Source organism: Varanus komodoensis, unplaced genomic scaffold (genome assembly GCF_004798865.1).
Source record: "Varanus komodoensis strain SLA01 unplaced genomic scaffold, ASM479886v1 scaffold19, whole genome shotgun sequence".
In the NCBI taxonomy this organism is placed as follows: Eukaryota; Metazoa; Chordata; class Lepidosauria; order Squamata; family Varanidae; genus Varanus; species Varanus komodoensis.
This window is the reverse complement of record NW_025335550.1, coordinates 8,278,807-8,301,179: the sequence shown is the minus strand read 5'-3', so window position 1 is coordinate 8,301,179 and position 22,373 is coordinate 8,278,807. Positions and strand designations below refer to the sequence as shown.

The window sequence follows — 22,373 nt, the reverse complement described above, 5'->3', positions numbered from 1 at the left end:
ATCTGCCTCTCATCCCAAAAGAGACTCAACATCACAGTTAAGAGAGAACAAGCAGCAGAGGAGCTGTGCTCCATGCAGAAGGTCCTCGGATCAGCCACCAACCTCTCTAGCCAGGGCTGGGAAAGACTCCCTGGAGAGCCATTTCCAGTCTGTGCTGGCGATGCTGGGCTAGCTGGATCAGCTCAGTATATGGCAACTTCCTATAAGAGTCCCTAGGCATAGACAGAAATGTCTATGGTCTCTCAGGATCTCAGTGATGACTACCAACTTGGAGGGGCTGCAAAAGGGGATTAACCAAGGGAAGATGAGGTTATCAAGGGCTTCTTGTTGTGGTGGCTTACTGGGGGCATCTAGTTCGCCATCATGGGAGAAAGGGATCCCGACAGCAGGATGCCTTTGTACACCAGCTGCTGGAGGTGGCAAGCAAGAAGGCTTTATTGTCTTATTCCACCAACCTGCTAGGGAAGAGTAGGAGAAGGAGAAGACATGAAAGTGCAGACTTACGGTGGCTTCTTTTAATCTTCTGAAATCAATGTTGAGGTATGCTTTGATTCCATCATATGCACCAGGCAAAGTTAGTCCATGGATTAACAGTACCGATAAGACAACGTAAGGCAAGGTGGCTGTTATCCATACGACCTAGAGGATAAGACAGACACCACAAAGACGGATTCATCTTCAGAGAGACCAAAACCCGATGAACGCTATGGTTCCTGTGGTTGTGGAGTCACAGATCTTTATTTCATTGTGCAGAGTTTCAATGGCAGGTGCCAGTATCCAGATGAAACTGGGAATCCACCTAGTGAAAACATGATTTCCCCAAATGACACTTGTGGGGACCAACGTAAAGTATGCATTTTTGTGCGTTCATTCCCTTTGGTTTCATGCATAGCCCCAAGAAAGGCATGCAATGATCTAGAATCCTCTGGCTTGCCTGCCACACACCTACACCTTTCAGACGGGCACCAGAGGGACCTCAGGAAGGTGTGGATCTTGATGTGGTTTATTGAACCAGAGCCAAACTGTCTTTAATGTTGGAGCTGTATGTGGATTTAGAGAAAACAGCCACTGATTCAAACTGGGCTCAGAAACATGGATGGAGTCCATGACAATGAAGCAGCAGTGGAGTCACTGGCTCTGAATGATGAGCCAGCTAAGTGGCTTTCCAAAGCATCTTCATAAGGCAGAACATTGTCATTGGGCAATCATCTCTTCACCACAGCAGGAACCCAAATCTGTCATCTCCAGAAACGAGACGGCCACTAGTTGAAACTTGAGAAAGGCATCCCCGAACACAGCCTCAAGCTACCTTTCCAGGAACATGCAGGATCCAGAAGCTCCCACAGATGGTGAGCTTGATTGGTCCATACATAGAGATGGTTACACCTGATTGCATGCAAGAGATGGTTACACCTGATTACATGCATTCATAAAGACTGTTGTCTTTGAATAAGTAGATAGCATGTATCTCTCTGTCTGCTAATGGCCAGTTCTGTCCTATAAAAACCTAGATTGGTTGAGACCAGGCTATCTGGAAGGTCTTCTCCTGGCACCACCACCATCAAATGTATGTTTAGAAGGGAGATAGTCTTCTCGGTGGCCATTGCCAAACTCCAGAAATCTGTTGTTAAAGGGTTTTTTAATCAGTTCACTGTTGTATGTTTTCTTTATATTATTTTAATAATATCTGATTTGTTAGCTTGTATGTTATGTTTTAATTAAGGCTTGGTTTTAGGATATTATTGTTAGCTGCCTTGAGTTTCTTTGTTTTTGAAGCCTAGAACAGGCTATAAATAAATTAAAACAGACATCTGTGCAAAGTTAGCAATTTCTAACTGTAAAAATATACACAAAAACAGCACCATCTGAAAAATTAGCCACAAAGGCAGGACCCAAAACCAGAGTTGGAAGCTTATTTGAAAATCAGTGTTTGGACCCTCTGTGGTTTGGTTACTCTCAGCATGGTGAGTCATGGCTTGCACTGTTTTGGGTGCTAGCGTTTGGGAAAGAACTTTGAGGTTCTCCAAGAAGATGGGGAAGGAATGGAGATGGTGGGAAGGGGGGGGAACCATGGCTAGACCATAAATTTGAAAAATAACACAGCCAAACTAAACTTTCTTCTAATCATGTGCAGCGTTGCTATGCAAGATAGTTTTCTTTATTTCTGTGTAAGCACATTCATCCCTTGTCTGAACTAGGGCCATAGTCCCCTCTGTCCTATGGTCCGTACTGCCCCTCAGAGTGGCAGCCAAGGGACATCATCATCACCATCATCATCATGCTCATCCTCATCATCACCGTCATCATCATCCTCATCGTTGGGGTCAAAGGAGTAGGTTTTTGTGCGCTTTGCTTTGCTTCGCTTTGCTTCGCTTTGCTTTCGGACTCCCTTGCTCAATACAAGGGTGAGGAGAAGAGATGAAATTTCAGGGGGTAAAACACTTCCCGCCTCAAAGCACCATGGTCCTGATCCAAATCGGGATCACACCAGCTTACCCAAGAGAAAATCATATTGTTGAGCATAGTAGAACAGTTGGTTTTGCTTGAAGCTAAAATTTGTGTCATATACAAATTCTAAACTAGCCAAAAAGGTCAGGGTTAATAGGAAGTGTTTCTAGTTTCCGTGGTGATGGAGATACAACTTTACTGTAAAATGTTTCTTTATTCTGCAAGGGAGCCAGGTCCTCTCTATCTTATTCTCACAACAACCACTCTGTTAAGTGGGTTAGTCTGAGAGTAGTTACTGGTCCGAAGTCACCCAGGGACTAGAACCAAGCTCTCTTGTGCCCCAGTCCAGCACTCTCCACCAGTTCAGCACAACGGGAATCATTTGCTCCATTGCAAAGTAAAGGCAAACGCATGATGGCGTCAACAGTGTAAATATCACTGTGCTATACAAACTGTACGAGGGAGGGAGGGAGATATTCTGAATGAACAAACACTTCTCATACCTTTCCGGAAGTCTTCACACCTTTCCACAGGCTAAAGAAAAGAACGATCACCACCACCCAAAGACACAACACAAGCTGCCATCGGGGCCAGCCAATATCTTGAATCCCGGGGCTTTGGTGAACCTGCAAAACTCTCCGTCTAGCCAAAAGCAGACACAAAACAGCAGAGTTTGACCATTTTTTAATGGAAAAGCAGACAATGAGTTCTCTGGTCCCTGCCCACAAGTGGCAAAGACTGGGAAATTTTAGTTCATTACTGATCAGAATTAACCCAACTTACACCTTCCAGACTGAACATAGACTCAAATATATTCTGTGATCAAGTCCATATGTTTCCAAGCTTGTAATATCTTTCACAGATCAATCACACTCAATCAATCAAAATGTATTTGTCAGCAAGTTCATATGGGAAAAACTGAGCATGGAAAAATGCTTCTTTTTGTAGAATGCACACAATACTCCAAACTAACATTTCACCAAAAGCCTTTTCATGTTCCATATTCATGGATTTGGTGTCTTTCCTGTTTGCTCACTTTCTGAATCATAAATAAAGGGGAAAGGTCCACCCCCGTCCTCCCAGTACGGCCCCAGTCTAAAGCTGCTCCCGCTTCCTGCAACTCCTCGTAGAGGGAAAATACATAGACATCCTGCAGGGGATCTCCCATATAACGTATAATTTGGCCCTAATGGCTTTGGGGCCGGAAGGTCCTCACGGGGACAAGCAATGCCCTGCAAAACGTCCATCTCGTGGCTCTATGTCTTGCATGTGACCGAAATCGATGGGACTTTGACATTGGTGCCATGTGCTTAGGAATGCGGTGCTCAAGTTTGTTTGTTCTGGCTCTGCCTTAAAGGCCAGGACTGAAAAACAAATCAGGGCACATCGCATCGAGGGACGTCATGTTCTTTTAAATCATGTTTCCTGTTTAGGCTTCATATCCTCTTCACAGCGCGATAAAGAGGGTGCATTCGGCATAGTGCACAGAATAGCAGTGGAATACGCAACGGAGGGGATCGAAGAGATTTGTGCCCTTCTCACATTGTCTCCGTCTCCTGAGTCGCAAGCATATGGCTTGCAGAGATCTCAGACCCATCCGTTCAGCATCAGAGAGGGGTGGTCCAACTTGGATGGTCCCTCTGGCCCCTTCCAACTCTACCATTCTACAATTCTAGTTGGAACTTTCTTGTCCTTTCTTGTCCTTATGGCTTTACCTAGTAAAGCCCTAAGATCGACAGAGGAGCCCTCCTTAGTTACTACATGACCAAGGAAATATCACCATGTAATAGCATACAGCCTGCAGCTTCTGGAACCTTGTCCCACATGTGGTTCAAGAGGCAGAAACTGCCGCAAATTTCATCTGCTTCTGAAAATGTCTATCAAAGGTCTATCACTATTTCATTGGTGTCTTAGCTGGAAAGTTTTGAAAAACATAGTTATTGTCTGAGATTGTTTTTATATGTTAATGTTGTATTTTGCATGTATTTCAGTATACATTGCTGAATGACCAACCTTTTCCTCTTTCGACAGAAAAAGCACTCAGAGGCATATGGCCATCTAGTGCTAAGCTGGAGAAGGTGGTGGAGACCACCTTAGACTTCTTGCTTTCTACTAGATGATGTAGTCTAAAAGTTGAGAAGGAGAAAGAGAGAGAGAGAGAGAGGGAGGGAGGGAGACGGAGACGGAGACGGAGGCAGAGATGGAGAAGGAAGAGACAGATGAGCGAGAGGGAGATGGAGGAAGATGGAGAGGGAGACAGAGAAGGAGAAAAGTGGGATAGTCGACATGCTGTTCCATCACATTTGTTGTCAGTGTGGCATCTGCAGGGTTTCTTTCAGATGTGGGTTTTAGATGAGAACTACATTTCTCGACTTCTACAGCATTTAACTAGAACAGGCCCAGGGACTGAGGACTCTATAGAACAAGATGCAGGCTGCCAAAAATACACATTTCCTTCCATTTTATGATGTGGTGACTCATAGCAGCACTATCTGAATCGATGAGGTTAAGAAGGAGTGGAAGAAATAACTACATTTGGCATCTTACAGAGAGGATTAAGAAAGCTTCTCCCCCATTACTTCATTATTTCCAGAAATGTTAAATTCCCAGCCTTTCTATAAAATTCTTCTTATTAAAAGGTTTTTAGAAATAATTGAGGAGAGACAGTACGAGCTGAGTAACATGATATAAAGACCCTGTCTTAAATATTTTAGTCATCATGTGAAAGGAAAGTATTTCATAATCCAAAGCTGTTCAATTTTTCAGGGGCATGGAGAAACCAGCTTTGGTCCTTGAGGTTTTTTCCCCTTGAATTTCTGTGGGTTTTTCCCCCAACACATACCTTGCGAAATATTAACCTTTCAGGCTTAGGGAATGAAATTAAGCTTGTTCAGAACAGCATATTTCAGTAGAAAGATTAGATCATCCGGGTTATTCTGATGTACAAAGAGCTGGGCCTTTTTATCCCATGTTGGCCTACTTTGATGCTCTCCATTTATAATTATCAAAAGAACAAGATCACGGAACAGCAAAGAGTTACAATATAATTACTGCTCCCAAGCTTCTAAAATAGGGCAACTTTTTATTATTATGTTAGAAATGTCAAATAGAAATAAATGAAATAGATTGTTAAACAAATACGCTTTGCCGAGAGGAAAATTAATTCATCTTCCTGTTGCGTTGCTTACTTTAATAAGAAGGGCCCATCCTCAGTCTTGTGTTTGCATTTTATTACAATTAGAAAGGAAACAATGGGAAACACTCCACTTCTACTCCTGCCTCCCTGTCATAATTACTAGCTAGACCAAATAAAAGAGGCCTACTTATGATTTAGTTCGTTTTCTTTTTACAATACATGCTCTCTGGCTATTGTGCATGATCTAGTCAGAATCGTGAGCTCCATAACACTTAAAAGTATAGACTGCGAGGAGATCTTCAGATCACAATGCTCAACCTCCGGGATGTTATCAGCCACACAGAACGGTATCAATGGCTATGGGAATATCTAAGAAGACGTGTTTTGTTCCCCTCTGAACACAGTGTTCAGAGTCGATGTTAAAGTGAGGTTGTCATGACCATGGAGAGGAAAAAGCTCTCGTTCCCCATGTTTCTAACTTCTCAAGAGCAAATTCCCTCCCATCTTTCCTGTAGTTATAGTGTAATATTTACTAAGTAAGCCCATCCTGCCCATAGTGTGGTCTGAAGGCACACATGGCATCCACCATGCTGAAGCTAAGCAGGTCTGGGGCTGGGCTGAGCTTGGAGGGGAGACCACTGGGAACTGCATGGAGCCACCTTGCATTCCATAAAGGGAGAAAGGTGGCATATAAATATAATAAATAAATAAGCAAGCAAATGTTCCCCTTTGCACAGCATCACTGCTTTATGGGCACATTTCAAAGGGGTAGTGTTGATATTTTAAAGCTAAAATGTGTGAATCTCCTTGGACTGGCCAAGTCTTTTTCCCATAAGTCCTACATCCCCCACCCCCAAATGGGGAAAATTGGGAAAATCTTGAGTCTATCCTAATGACTTAGATGATCTGCTGCTGCCAGTCAAGAAAACAGTCCCTGTCTTTCCATGCCTGGGCAAGAACAAATGCCAGCTCTCCAAAAAAACCCAAAACCCTTTGCTTTCCAAACTGTGCTGCATTGCAAAGTTTATGCAATTACATGAAAAGAAAAGGGAGTAGAAAGAGGAAGAAACCATTCTTCTTTTGCTGTAGCTACCTCTGCTTCTGCCTGGGGGAGGTAAGGGTGTTTAAAGTGAATTGGAGCAGGTGGGGTCGGGTTCAGTCAAACACCAAACATTCTGTGTTCCCGGTTCAGGATACTTTAAGGACTTCCTTCTCCCTTTCCCCTCCTACCATCTCTTGCTTCTCAGGTAGACCTAATTTAGCTTCAGTCCTGTTGATTCTCACTGGAGTTCATTCTTAGAAGCAGAACAGAATGTCCAATGCTAAATTTGAGCGCCTGGGAAACAGCAATGCAGAGTCGCCACCTCCAGGACCTGCATGTGGCCTGCCCAGAACATTCTAGTTGACCACTGTGGGAATCAGGTTCCCTTTCAGGTGGGCTCTAGCAGGGTTCTTGGTGGTCTCACCAAGCAGCCAGTATTCACATCCACCTGCTGGACAAAGCAGCGTTAATGCGAACAGGGATGCAGGGACATGCTTGGAACATAAAGTAGGTAAGAAATCTTGTAGGCATTTATTTTATGTAGTAGGCAAACATTGCACGGAGAGAACAATAAGGTGGATCAGATTTCAGAGAGATATTTAGGGCAGTGTGTCCATGAGATTGCAATCTATCCATTTTCTGTGTCACTGAAATAGCGAACTTCAAAGACAGCATACTTTCTAGCAATGGGTGTTGGGTTGGAAGCTTACATGAAAATGCTGCACCTTCCAGGGAGATTCTGAATCTTGTTATATTAGCCGCATAAAATTATTTAATTTATACACATTGGTGTGGATATGGCTTATCATCATCTCTATATCACTGGAACTCTCTGGATGGTTTATAAAAACCAGAATTTAAAGTTTATTTGATATGTTCCAGCTACGTGGGAACCTCATGAAGAGAGACTGCCTTGGAACTGATATCCAGTGACTTCGGTTGAATATGTGCTTTGTGATGATGCAACGACCGGAAAAGTGTGGATGTACAGATGGGAGAAGGAAGGATAATACAGTTCATCAAAGTTCCCTGCCTTCCATTTTGGTGCTCCTCTTACTCCTCTTCATCCCTGAATGAAAGCATCATTCCCCCCCCCCTACAAAAAAGCAATACAAGTGCACATTTTCAAGCATTTTCAAAGGCATCGCTCTCCCCCAGCGGCTGAAGTGTTAAAATACTGCTTTTAAGGAGGAAAGTATGTTTTGTGCACTTCTGAATGTAACTGCAAACTCAGGAACTAGAAAAGCCCCCCTGAGGATGCTCCGTCCACATTCAAGGTTGAGGGCAAGACAGGTCTACAAACATGAATGAACTTCTTGTATATCCCTAGGAATATGAACTGAAATCGGAAACAAATCCAGATCATTTTCAGAAGCAACATTATCTCCAGACATCCAGTACTTACTCATAGAATTCCGCAGCTGGAGTAACCTTGTATTTGGAGTAAGTGACTCCGGTAACAAGCACCGAGGCATTCCTGGGGTCCATGCAGTCGGCACTATTCCAGGGATTGCCACATTTGGTCCAGGGAAGTTCCCCAAGGGTGAAGGAAGCAAACAGGTAGTACAGAGACCAAGCTATGATGACATTGTAGTAGAAGCCCACGTAGAGAGCTATGAGTATCACCGCATAGCCTACACCTGAAGACCAAGCACACCGAGATTACACACAAAGTTGCACAATGTATTACAGCAGGATAAGATTCCTAGGGAAGGACAGAAAGGGGTGCTATCACTCCACAACTGCAGTTCGCAAGGAGTAAACCAGGTTTTAGTTCCCCTGACTTCTTTGCAATCAGAAGCTACCATACGATTAGACTGTGGTGAACTATTACTTTAGGAAAATAATTACTAGATATTCCATAAATTATTATACTGATGGTCTTCGACCAGTCAGTTGACCAGCATGGCAGCTCCGGTGGTTAGCAAAGGAAATGCATGCAAACTCAGGCTGCGAATCCAGAATACCATTCTTGGGGTACATGACTCAGTGATGCTATCTCAGTTCCTTTCAGAGGTAAATATGGACTAATAAGTCACACAGCTGGCTATTGTGACAGCTGCGTTCCAACCAGATGGTCCTGCGAGCCTATCATTTGAATAGGTGATTGAGCATTGCCATCTCGGTGCTCCATTTGTCAGAACCATACCATTTCCCCCACCTTCTCGATGTGACAACTCTGCCATTTATAACTAAGATTAACCTGCTGTGTTTAAACATTCCATGCTGTCCCTGGGTTACTAATGCATGGGACTGGAGTAGAATGCAAACTGACATTAGTTAATCTTTCTTTGCCTTTCATTCCCCTGCTCCAATAAAGTAATATTTTAGATTTTTTAAGGTCATCATTTACATCAAATCATATAGTGCAGACATGTAGAGTTTGGTTTGGTTCACATTTTTATTTGTTTTGGAAAAAGCTTAGCAAATTATTCTTATTAGCAGGCTGAACATAACTTGACATGTAAATTATTATTAGCATTATTATTATGCAGGTAGGAGAAAGCAGAAGGAAGGACTCATCCAACCAATCCCATGGCTTTTAGTGCTAAGCTCATTAAAGTTTGAGTCTGAATTCTCATGCATTCATTTAGAATTAAGGTTGTTGCTTCTCCACTCCCCCCCCCGCCCTTCTCCCTCCCTGACAAAATCCTCATCTTTAAGTGCCCAACATATTCCTCCCAAGTCTAGGAAGAATTATACCTCCTGAACATATCTGGCCATACTATGTGAGAATTTGATTTTTGCTCATGTTTCATAAGCATTCACCACTATTTGCAAATTTAGTCCTAAGTATCATGCAAAGAATTTGCAATTAAAACCATAATTGTAGTTTTTCCATTGCTTTAATGAAGGCTATAAACCTGGAGTACGACACTCCATCGCATTCCAGACTAAGGTTCTGCTCCCGGCTTCATCTTCAGTGTTTTGTATTATTAGATCAGTGAAAACATCATGTGGAATCCAGGTTCCTGAGGGTCAATGGCAAAACACACATGCAGAATTCCACTGCTGGCCTAAACTTTAGCTAGCTGATTGGGGCTTGGAATGAAAAGGCATAAAATTGTCAGTTGTGTGTCTCTAGGGAGGAGGTCACAGGTCCACATCGACATGTGCTGGGAGCAAACAGATGGAGGGAAAGTTTCATTTCCCCCTCTCAGTGTGCCTTAGTCCCAGTTTGACTTGGGCTCCTGCATACTTGCTCTGACATTAAAAAGGAACAGCTTCTTAGAAGCATGGGACACACATTCTGTGGCATGTAATTTGAAAGTGGTTTTGATGTTCTGGTTATTTCACAGTACATAACCGTGAAGTTCTCTATTGCCTAGATGGTCACTGGGTGGTCAGTTGGAGCAGCAGAAGACATTCCAGACCCTCTCTGGAAGAAGCTGCACTGTCACACAGAGCATTGCTCATCATACCTGCCAAAAAATAGTCGGACTGCAGCCATAAATGGAAAGATCACCAATTAATTTCAGAAAACGTTATTTTTCTAAGGTTGAAATACTGGCCAGTTGTGGATTCATGCATTGTGAAATGCACCACAATTCTTCTGCGGCTCAAAGAAGTCCTGTTCTGCCAATTTCATTCCTTTAACAAATCCCTCTTTGTATTATATAATTTTCAATAGTTGCTTAGCTCTACTTCAGTTCCATTATTGTTAGTATGATTATTGTTGGAGATCTTTTTAAATTAAGCTGATCTTGGCATTCTAGAATTAAAACTATGAACATGAGCCATTCCTATTGATTAACAAGCTTGCCAAAAGGTGGATGAGCTTCACTGAGAATGATTTGGTTTTCAAAACAGCAAAACTATCAAATCTATTGATCTTTAGAATATCTTTGCTGATATCCCAAAACAATGAATTGTTTAAAAATAACAAACTAAAACTCTTGACCAATATTTGACTTGGCATCTGATTGAGGATCGGATCCAGAGTGATACTGGATCAATTTCCCATGGCTGTTCTCCCAGAGCCCTGAAAATGCCACAGAGATACTCAGGATGCCCTGTGAGATGGTATACCTTCTATTGTGTAAGCAGATCCTATTAATTTATTTTATTATAACTATATCCCACTTTTGTCCCATGGTGGGGCTGCAGGTGGCTGCAGGCGTTTCCCAGCTGGTCTCCCCTCCAAGCTCAGGCCAGACCCAGATCCGCTTAGCTTCACCATGGCGAATGTGTTATGTGCCCTCAGACCATTCTTTGAGCCCCTAGGTTCAAGACAAGATCTTCCTTGACCAGCCAAATGCCCAACGTTTTTTCCTGGCAATACCTTCTTTACTGCGCACATGTGAAAATGGTCTCTATCCTATCTTTATGTTGGCTTGTGACCTGGTGTTGACCATGAAGGCCATAAAATAGTCTCTGAAAATTCAAAATAAACAAATAAAAGCTTCCTTTAATGCACACACCCAAGCGCCATGAAGCAAACACCTTCAGTTAAAGAGATCTGGAGATTTACCTTTAAAAAGTGGACAAATTTTCCACACAGTCGCAGCCCCTTCTCTGTTATACTGGCCCAAAGCTAGTTCCATATAGAATAAGGGCATCCCAGCGATGATGAGGAAGAGGATGTAAGGGATGAGGAAGGCACCTGGAAAACAAAGCCACCAAGTAGAGGTTCACCACGCTCGCACTTTGCAATGTGTATTTCGGTAAATGAGGGAAAAGCGAGGACCTCAGGAAAATGTGCAAAAAAGGTACACTTTCCATATTTTTCCTGAATGACCCCCCCCACCCCCACCAAAAAAAGGAAGCAACAGAAGAAAATGGACTCAAATGAAACGGAGTTGTGACGTGGAGTTGGAGGAGTTCAGAAAGCTTGAGCATCTGTGGTGCCTGCATCCTAAATATGGACACGTGCTCGGCCTGGTGGTCATATCACCCCAGTTCTGAAACTTCCTGAACATGTAACCTTCAGAACACAACCCTATGCATGTTCAGGCAGGAAATGCAATTCCCAGCATCCCCTGGCCAGCCAGTTTGAGGGACTGGCTCTCCTTGCTGAGTTGTGGCAACCAAGAAGAGAGTCCCAGTTTTGAAGCATATGGGTATGGGATTATTCTGCTTCCAAACTGTGGAAGTATACAATCTGGTCCCCACTGGGGAACAGAGTCAGGACACTTCTTTTTAATTCAGATTTTCAAAATTGTAATACTTTAAAGGTTATTTTTAGACCATTTCACCATGCCCAGGTTTATGATTTTCTTTTGCAATTTGGTAAACCCATTTTAGTCGGTTCCAAGAAAGGTGGCCTAGAAATGCAAACTAAGGATCATGATAAATAATGAGCATCAGATGGTTTCCCATCCAGTGATGATCTCTGTCACCAGCTTGTCCTTCACTGCAGCAAGGGGCTCTCGGCTCGTACTCGCCGTGTAACCAGGAAGCTGTCTGAACAAAAGGTTGTGGCTTGTTTCAACCAAGTCCAGAGCTGCTTTCTGTCTTCTCTTTCCCCTCTGCAGATCCAAACCCCACAGGCCCCCCCCCCCCCGTCCTCTGATCTGTGGACACTTGGGAGGAGCCCAGTTGGCTGAACAATGAACCAGATATGAAATACAGCTCAATGTTTGCGCTCAGCTCTGCGCTCGTGCGATCTACGGCTGGGCAGTGGCGATAGCTGCCACACTGGACAGAGTCAATCCATCTCTGCGATACGCGTCTCCCTGGGAAAACAAATGCATTCTCCCATCAGGACACGGCTGATTTAAATATCAAAGTGCAACTGGAGTTAATGGGCAACACACGAGATCAAAGAACATAGACTGCAACAGATTACATGTATTTGTTTGAGGAGTTCATAGACCCCACGACACACAAAATGGAATAAATCAGCAAGTACCCAAACTGAGATAACCAGAGTATGGACCCATTAATTTATTTGTTTGCAAATGGATATCTTTCTAAATCCTTCTCTCTCTCTCTCTCTTATTAATGGAAGGGTAGGAGAATAGGCTTCATCAGGGAAAGAAGACACTAACCAAGGGCTTAGTCCTATGCATATTGAACATCCCCACCCTCAGATGAAACACTAGTTGTTCAGAGGGAGATGAAGGGAAAACAGGCTGGCTTTCTGCTGGGAGTCCGATTTGGAGATATAATCGCCTTCTCCCATATGAGTCTGCCCAAGTTTTAAGTTCTTCTTTCAGTACCACATCCCACAGGGGTGTTTGGTGGTAATGCAAGAGCAAGAGAGAGAGAAGGAAAGAGAAAGAATCTACTTTGTGGCTGCTTCCAGGCTTCCTGCCATGGAAGACAAATTTAGCTTCCTCTTTGCCAGCCTTCCGCCAGCAAGCAAAGACGATTGTATTCCTTGGCAAGCCAATGGGCCCATCCCACTGGATATCTTCCTTCCTTCTTTTATTGTTGCATTTTTAATTGTGCTTTAATGGACTCATTTTCTGAGTCACCACCCCAGGTGTTTTTTACAGGGCTAATCTTCATGGCACAATTTAAGCTGCTCTTAATTATTCGTTTTCAAATGTTTGCATCCTTACAAAATTTTAATGGCATTTTATGGTATTGCTTCTATGAGCCGTTGTAAACTGCCCAGAGAGCCTGAGCTGTTGGGTGTCACAGAAATGAAATCATAATAATACCAGTGATAAGCCCTTTGATAGATGTCTGCTTTATTCATTAGATTTTTATCCCACCTTTTCCAGTTAAAGAACTCAAAGTGGCTTGTATCCTTCTCCTCCTACTGCTCTCAATGGCCAAGTGGGGACTACAACCCAGATCGCCTGAGTCCAGTCCCACACCCTTAACCACTATACCACACTGCCTCTCATATGTATGCATCTTTGCTAATAATCTGCCCCAAATGCTTGGGAAAAAGACGAGGTGCAAATCAAAGGCAGGCAGGCAATGTCATGGCCTCAAGAACTTCCAGAATACTTCTCCCAGCAATGCCCGCCAGCATGTCCAACCATCAGGAGTTATGCAAGTTACCATCTGAAACTTCCCAAGGGCTCTAAGTTTCCCAACAAATCCATCTTGCCAAAGGTCTGAGGTGGAGGTTCCCAAAAAACCTCGGAAAATCTAGCTAATTGCTCCATGTTCAGCTTTCATGAATCTCTGATGAGATCTGAGAATCCGCCCCATGTTGCAGGATGGGCCTATTGATTAAAAGCAAAAAGAAAGAACAGGAGTCCTGGGTGGGCCCACTGATGAACAGCACATCTTGGATGGGTTTGTACAAGGCTGATGATCCTTCGGGTCAACAGAGACTGAAGATTTGTGCATGACTGTATTTGGCAGACGGGAAATGGCTGTGGGGGTGACGATCAGATTATATTTTCAACATACTCTATTCTAGTGGTGACAAAGGGCCAAACTGCAGGTGCCCCTAAATGCAGAATAGGCAAGGGGTTGCTTAACTAGTTTGCAGGAAAGCGAAGTGCATAAGTGAGCCACCTGAAAAGAATGTGTGGCCTGGGAAGCAACCGATAAATAATTGTAACGAATGGAGATGTAGGTGTGGTTTGGTCAATGCATCTCATTGCACTTAGGCTGTGGAGTGATCCCCTGAACCACCCGGGCTCCATAAGCGTGACATAATGATTGTGTGGGATGGGAGCCCTGACCAACCAAGATGTCTATTCCCTTGGAGGAAATGCCCTGTGTGGGAAAGCTGCACCTCTCACTGGCTCCACCCGTTGTTACCTTCATGGGTGGCCACAGTACACATGCATATTAAGGGGGCATGGCTGGAGCCATGGATTCCCACTGGTTCACCACACCGTTGATACCCAGAGATACCAAGTGCCCAGAAAGGGCTGAGATTTTATCTGAATGTGGATCGGTATCTTCCCCAATGGGAGTAGCAGACCAAGGGATGTTCTGGCAGACCCAGGCACAAAGCATCCCTGATCCCTCAGGTCATCTAGGTGGTCTTGGGCAGGGGCTATGCCTCTGTGGTCTGCTCTGAGGACAAATAAGCCACGTTGACTAATGTCCTTCCTACGCACTCGCTCATTGCTTGCCCACAACAGGCCATGGGGCTTGGTTGGCTCGTTACTCATGACAGCTAGCCATCCCCACCAGGTTTGCATGTCATGCCATGCTGTGACATGACATCATGTACTGCCGGTGGACTTGCTGCCATGTAGCACACAAGCAACACATGTGGAAGCTTGGCCTCTTCTCTCTCTCTCTCTTGCTGGTTGTGCAAACACAGCCAGTGGCCTGTTCTACATCAACATTGCGTGTTTCTGGGTTTTCATCTCCGCAAGGAGGAGGGCTTTTTTGGAAAGCGAATGGACTGTAATCACCCATTCAAGACCAGGCCATCGGAAATGCTTCTCATGATAGCTCACAACGACACTGTTGCTATGAGAAACCATCCCAGCAGTTCTCCTGCCCGTGAAAAAGACCTTCAGCCCTGTGAAGGCTGGTTCCTCTGGGTTTTGACCTCCAGGATTTCCTTGCTCTTCTTGGAGATGTTGAGGAGTGGATCCGGAGCGTCCCACAGGCAAGGTAGTACGCATCCTGTCACAGACAAGGAGACTTAACACTTTAACTACAAGGTCGTCTGAAGAGCCAGGCTTCAAAGTACCAGTTTGCTGTGGTGCTTCAGCTGTTTGTTTTAAGCTCAATCCATCAAAATGTTTTAATGCTTCCTTTTATAGCTCGCCTCCACATGGATTTCAGAGTGGAAAAAACAAAAGTATAAAGCACCAGTCCAAATAAACAAGCAAGCCTTCTGACATCCGTTCTAAAAGGAGCACTTTTGCAGGGGGAGGGGGGACTCAGGAGAGAAAGAAAGCAGAAAAAAGGGGAAGGGAAACACCATGAGTCCTTGGACATCAAGGTGAATCAAAGTGCTTGAATGCATCCGAATGAAACTCCGTTGGCTTTTCATGGGGAGTAATGTACGAACCGATAGGAGGTAGATGAGTGCAGAGGAAAATGCAGTCTGGAGAAGGAACAAATATAAACCTTTCCAAGTAACACTTGACTCTCCCCTTACTGTGTCATAATGACCCCTGTTTCCACAACACAAGTGGCATTTCTGCACGCAAGTAACCAAAGTGCCTTCTTGAGATGCCACTGAAAGGGGGTGACACTGGAGATCTGTGATTGGATTTCCTGGGTGCGGGGGGGCGGGGGGGGAGAGAAATGGCTTGCAGTCATAATGCCAGGGAGGAAAAAAAGCAGGTTTGCGATATAGTCCTGACAGTGACGAGCAAAAGGTCCCCTGGCTTATTTTCACTCACTTCCTGTGTATGGAAATAGAGTCACATGGGTCTCGGACCTGTTTCAGTTGCTGGGCACATCCAGGATTTTGATGCAGCCTCGCAGGCGTGCTCACAAAATGTCTGCCAGGGATGTCTTTGCTACTCATTTTCCAGGAAAAGCCCAGTGCAAGTAACTACACCAACAACCTGATTATAAGGCTGGCATGGGGTGTTCTGAGCTCCAAAACATTAAACCACCCAAATAAACATGTTGCTGAAGGACAGAATTTGCCATACAGCAAGCTAGCTTCCTGTTTTTAAAAGTTATTTTTTTATAAAGCTTTAACTCTTAAAAATCAAAAGAGGCAAGGAGTCTGCCTTGTTGCATTTCAGCCTCCCAGTTCCAAGAAAAATGTCTTTTTGAATAATGCATGATCTGAAACAGAATTCTCATGCAACCTTAAGAGAAATTGGTTCAGTTTCCATTTGGGTGCCAAACAAGCTATTTTGCACTTCCCAGACCAATACATAAAGTGGAAACACATTTATCCTTTGGTGTTTGCACTTCTCTGAATATGTCACAGTTCCCTGATCCCCTAAGGTGCATACAAAAAGGCAAATATTGGGAGAAATATTGGGAGTCACAGAAATGGGCCTATTAGAAATGATATACAGGCTTAATGACAATGATATACAAAGAGGCCTGCTTTTATCAGAGATAATTGTTTGCCAAACTTTGTACATATTGGGAAGTGAAATTTCTATATATTAGGCAAGCATGCATATATTTGGAGAAACATGAATGGAAATGCCATTTCTGCGAAGACTTCAAATACGACAAACCCATGTGGAAATGGGACATGATAACATTTAATGGAAACTTGGTGGAAAAAGTTAAAACTGATAGAAGTCAAAACAGGCAGATTTCCCTGTGAAATAGGTCAAGAAAGTGAACACTGAGGTTATAAGAGATTGCCTTCCCGGAAAGGCAGGCCTACATTTAAATAGCATACTCTTCACTTCAGGTACTCTCCCACTAAACTAGTTTAGTGAAATGCCTATGGCGAAATAATCCATTACAGAAGTGATGTGTTAATATTAGCCGGGTGGTTTCATTTGACAGCAAGTCACCCTCAAGAGGATGGGACTTGGTGTCTGTGGGAAAGCAGCTAAGATTCCCATCGGTCACGGCACTGCTGCTGCAAAGGTACCCAAAATATCCAGGGCTCAGATCCGTAGAACAACAGGAAATAAATGACATCCACAGATTTGCATATGCCGAGGTATAAGGTCTCCCGCTGGGTGTCTTTAAAGGACTCTGTCTCCTAACAAGACCTCTATTTATAAAGAGTGGCTTGTGGACGGGGAGATGCTAACAGTTGATTTCAGGAGAAAGCAATCAGCCAACCAGCCTCAGCAAGAAAAAGTCAAGGGAGGCAGGAGAAGGTTAAGTTAAAAGCCATGCTGCTCATGTGCAGCAGGTATTATGACAGAGAGCATCGATGTTCCTGTATCCTTAACCCATCCAACACCCATGGGGGCCCAGCAGGTGGGTGGGGCAAATGGACTCCCAGAGATTCAGGGCTCCAAATGAAACATCTGGGGCTCGTCCCTAATCATGGCCTTGCTGGCGGCTCCAACTAGCCTGACCGATGGTTGGGAGCTGATGGGGTATAGCCAATTTAGCAGGCCTCTAAAGGATGCTTCACCCCATGCATGCCCCCCAAGCAACAGAGACACGGCCGTTCCCAGTGCCTGTAGCAGAAACACCCAGGGTTAGGTCAAGGATGAGAGGAAGGGTCCTGTTTCCAAAAGTTCCCTCCATGTTATTTTAGGGAATCCCCTTCCTACCTCTCCCCACAGCCCCCTGATGACTCTTTGGGTACCAATCCCAGGTACCCAGAAGGGCTGCCACAGGAAGTGGAGATGGAGAAGTCCGTTTCCATCCGTACTGTTGATCAGCACAACTCTGGATCCAACCCACTCTTTGGCCAGAACACTATGCCGCATACACAGCTGGAGAGTGTTTCCTCATACCCACAGCACATAACCCAACCATGCAGGGTTGTTGTGAGAAGGAAGCACAGCAATGTTTCAGATATCACAGTTCCAAAGTGGTCTTCGAGTTTGAAAGGGAACGAAGTTCCTCCAGATGCACATCTTGACATGCCCAGAGGAAGGTTTCAGTAGAATTGCAATTCATGATCTTCAGGTAATATAAGCTACCTTTGACCTGCCTATGCATTGAAGGGTTCTGATTCTGCACATCAGCAAAAATAAACAACAATAAAAGGCCCTGCAGAAATGCAAATTTTACACGCTGCACTCCTTTGATCCCACGGTTTCTTTTGAATGCTTTGTGGAGCACTTCCTACCCTTGTTATTCCAAACCATGTGACTGTTATTTGACATCAAAGCTTTCATTTATGAGTTTCATCCTGAAATGCTAAAATGTGCAGGAAGAGACCAAGTAAGAGAGAAAAAGTCCTCTCTCTCTCCCTTGTATTCTCACTCTTTCTCCTCACTTTGTAAGAATGCTTGGGGATTCTCAGAAAAAAGTACACAAAATTAGATTGTTTCCTTTCCAAATTAAATGCTTGCCCCCACCTGTCACTGCCCTGAGATGGTGGAAAGAATTGTAAAGATTTCACAGCCTTTTAATTAAATATTTTGTGTTCCATTATAGCTTTGAGAGAGACAATTGAAAAATAGTGATTTCTTAGACAAAGCTCTATGGAACCCAAAAGTTTTCTGGGTTTCACATCCAGCAAAATGCTGATCCCATGAAAAGGAAAGAAATTTAGCTTTGATACCCTTACAAGGGTGGGCAAGGTGAGACCTTCCAGATGGTTTGGACTACAACTCCCATCAGCTCTTGCCAGAATAGGTAATAGTGCAGAATAATTGCTGTTGTAGCCCAAACCATCTGCAGGAATGCAAATTGTGGTTTTCCCAAAGCTCACTGGGTAACTTTGGGCCAGCCAGGGACTCTCAGCACAACCTACCTTACAGATTTATTGTGAAGATACAGAGGGGAGAGGGATTGTAAAAGTTGCCTTGACTTCCTTGCAGCAGGAAAGATGGATGATAGATATTAAAGATGGGGTGCTCAGTCTAGACAGATCCTATTTAACTTCCAAAAAGTGGTTGTATCTTTGCATCTCACTAAAATGATGCGATGGAACTCTAGACCAGCCTTCCCAGACAGTTACTTTCCAGAAATTTTGGACTGCAACCATCACCATTGACCATGAAAGTGGAATTATGGGAGTTTTAGTCCAGCACATGTGGCAGACACAAGGCTGTGGGAGCCTCTTTGATGCAACGTCTCCAGGTCTGGTCATGGTAATAATCCAAGGAGACTTTACTCTGGCTCCAGACAGCATTGTCAATAGCCAAGGATGAGAAAAGTTTCCATTCAAAAGATCAGTAAGACACAGAGAATGGCAATGCCTAAAGAGCAGTCTCTTGAGGCAGTTCTCCTTAGGTTTTGCCTCCTGACAGGCTGCAAAGTGTCTTTTAAAGCCAGAGTTTTCCCTAGAAGAAAAAAAAATGATACAATTGAGGATGGCATTCTTGGACACATCCTGAGAAGGCAAGAATCTGTGGCGAAGAAAGAAGAAGGACACCAGGCAAGAGTTGGGTGGACTCCATCAAGGAAGCGACAGCCTAGAATTTAGAAAAGCTAGGCAGGACTGTCACGGATGGGACACACCGTAAGTCAGAGGCGTCGTGATGTGGTTACATAGCAGCAGCAAGAAAAACAAGAATGACAACAGGTGTTTTTACTCTTGTAGAGATCTCTTCTAACAAACATTTAAACACACACACGAGTCCCCCAAAACATCTTTTGTACAACTTCAGTAGTCAATGATTTAAGAGTATGCATCTCTCCACTTTACATTAAATATTGCAAAGTTTCATTGCTCCACCTTGTGGTATGAAGAATAGTGGAGACTCCCCCAAGAATCTATAGAAAAAAGGAGCTGGATGTATAGCAGGATGGTAGCACTTCCTCCTTTCCTCGTCTCCCTTCCATCATTTTCCCTCTTTTGAGAGGAGGCACTTCATTCTCTAGCAAACTTTCAAGGAAACCTTTGAGCTTTACTTACTCTTTTTGGGGCAGGGGACGTGAAACACTCGGAAAGAGTTTGCATTGGTTAAAGACAGTGAAAAAATTACAGAGCTGGGTGTCCTAACCTTAGGCAAAAATATTGTTCTGCATACCCTGTGGCGATTATCATTGTTCGCTAGAAGAGATGTTTCCCTCCTCAAAAACCCACTTCCCCAAAAGCAGAACTCAATAACTCCTGCTCTGTAAGTGAGGCAAAGACAACTGATCGTCTTCCCCAAAAGTCTGACGAACTTAAATGTGTGGGAACCTCATTCAGCTCAGGTTATTTCCCAGACCTTAGCAAACTTTGCAGAGGAGGGCACCTTAACCGAATCTTTCCTTCTTCTGCTGCTACTCTTTCTTGTCCTTCTTTGAGTCAAGGCTGAGCAGTGGTTAACATGTCCGATCAGAAGCCAAGTTCATGGCGGTGGTGGGGAATGCAAATCTGTAACACAGGTTCCCTCCTACACATACCATGTTCCCACTTCACCGATCCCATCTCAAAAGGCATGAAATAAATGCTTCCCTTTTAAAGCTGAGATTACGTTTTCTACATTTCTGAAGTCACACTGTGATGCACACTGGGGCCTTTCTATACTTTTTATTCTCCCAGTATTTTAATTCTTAACTTGTTTGAGTGAGTGCGTTCATATTTTAACGTCAGATGCTGTGCAAGGGTTATTTTTATTTCTATTTTTAGGATTAATTTGTTGCAAACCGTCCAGAGACATCTAAGCATGGGACAGTATAGACAAGTTTAAAATACATAAAGATCCGCAAAGCAACACACGAGCTTACACACACACACCACTTTTCTGCTATGTGTTTAAACAAATATCTACCTGGAAGAACACTCTTGCTCAGCATCTTTAAATGCAGGGTTGCTGCTGATCAAGTCTGTGTTGTCAGGGCCAGCCCTTCCCTAAACCCGAACCAGCTCTCTGAAGAATGAGAGTTGGTTCTGACTGGTTGTCAGAGTACAGCTGCAAATATTGCATCACGAACCCAATTCCCTTTCTTTTCCTGGTTTGCCCCATTGTAAAATCCAGACTTATTTCCTGAAGTTCAATTTCTCTGCAAACTGACACTCAATAGACCAAAGAGCTAGGTAACTCAGATGTGATCTTATTGATTGCGTCCTCAGTGTGCATAAGCCTCCAAACATAAGAGCATCCAGTGTGGAGCAGGAGATATTTCAAAGATAATCTTCATCTCGCTGTTCCAGAAATGGGGGAAGGGAAGGGAAGGGAAGGGAAGGGAAGGGAAGGGAAGGGAAGGGAAGGGAATGCTACCAGAATATTGGGACTGGCGGGCAGCAACCCTGAGAGCTCTTGAAAGGCCTGTGCCTCACCCTGAGTACCCAGGACTTCCATATCTACGTCCTCAGGGTCCCCTTCTTCAGAATCCCAGTCACCCTGGGATACCTTCCAAGAGTGGCAGTCAGCTTCACTCACAACAAGCATTAGAATATTAACTCGCTGAAATGTCTTTCATCTCTTGGCACTGCTTCTGACACTGTACAAAAGAAAATGAAAATGCTGTAGAGCTATCCACCCTTCACTGAAGAGTGGTTCCTTTATTTGTTGTGATTCTGTCTTGATACAATATGTGGTGGGAGTCCATACTCTGTTCCAAAAGTAGACTTGGCAGTACAGGGTGTGTGACTGCTTATGTAAGTGAACCAGACATTCACTCATGTAGTTTAGGTCTCTCCATTCTGCCTACGACACTGGCTCTAACTAGATCTTTACATGGGATTACTAGGCCTCATTGATGTGTATCTTTCTCCAGGTTAGATAAGGACAAGAAACATGTAGTGTCATATTAACACACTCATCCACGAAACTCACTCGATGCCTTGTAGGCCAATCACCCTAACCAACCTCACAGTGTTTTTCGGAGGACAAAGTGGTGGTGGTGAACCATGTACTCTGCCTTAATCTCCTGGGACAAGAGGCAAATCTGCTTGTAATTCATAACATTAATGCTTAATGTTATTAAATTATGTGGTGAGTGGACATCATCTCTTCACATTCCATTCCTGACTGGTCGATACCTTCGTAAGAACATGGGACCAGCCAAGAATTATGAAGACAACAGCTGGAATAAAACTTCTTGGGGGGAGACCGTGGGGCGAGTCTAAGTGAAACAGATCTGGGAAAGCAAAAATAAAGTATCCTAATTTTCATGGATGAGCTTAGATTCATATGCTCCTAATGTGGTTAATTGCAAAATTTCCATTCCAGATGCCAAGGAACTGAGGAGTGTTGAAAGAGAAAAAACATCATTTAAGTGTAGCATTTGGCAAGTTATGGTTGAACAAAATTTCATACAATCCATCAACAAGTCGTATTCCAAAAACAACATCTGAAGACCAAGAGAAATTTTCCCGGTGAACTACTTAATGGGATTGGAGGTACATCTGGACTTATTTCTGTGGGAACTTGA

General features: G+C 43.8%; 1 protein-coding gene across 1 annotated transcript in view; it reads right to left on the bottom strand.

The window, feature by feature from the left end:
- Positions 1 to 22,373, bottom strand: part of SLC6A2 (solute carrier family 6 member 2) — a 50,218-nt gene that overhangs the window by 16,284 nt on the left and 11,561 nt on the right. The window contains exons 3-6 of the mRNA XM_044428070.1: positions 11,098 to 11,229; positions 8,032 to 8,266; positions 2,952 to 3,090; positions 505 to 639 (exon numbers count right to left, since the gene is read on the bottom strand). Of these exons, the coding sequence (XP_044284005.1) occupies positions 505 to 639; positions 2,952 to 3,090; positions 8,032 to 8,266; positions 11,098 to 11,229 (641 nt within the window). The remainder of the gene's footprint in view (positions 1 to 504; positions 640 to 2,951; positions 3,091 to 8,031; positions 8,267 to 11,097; positions 11,230 to 22,373) is intronic.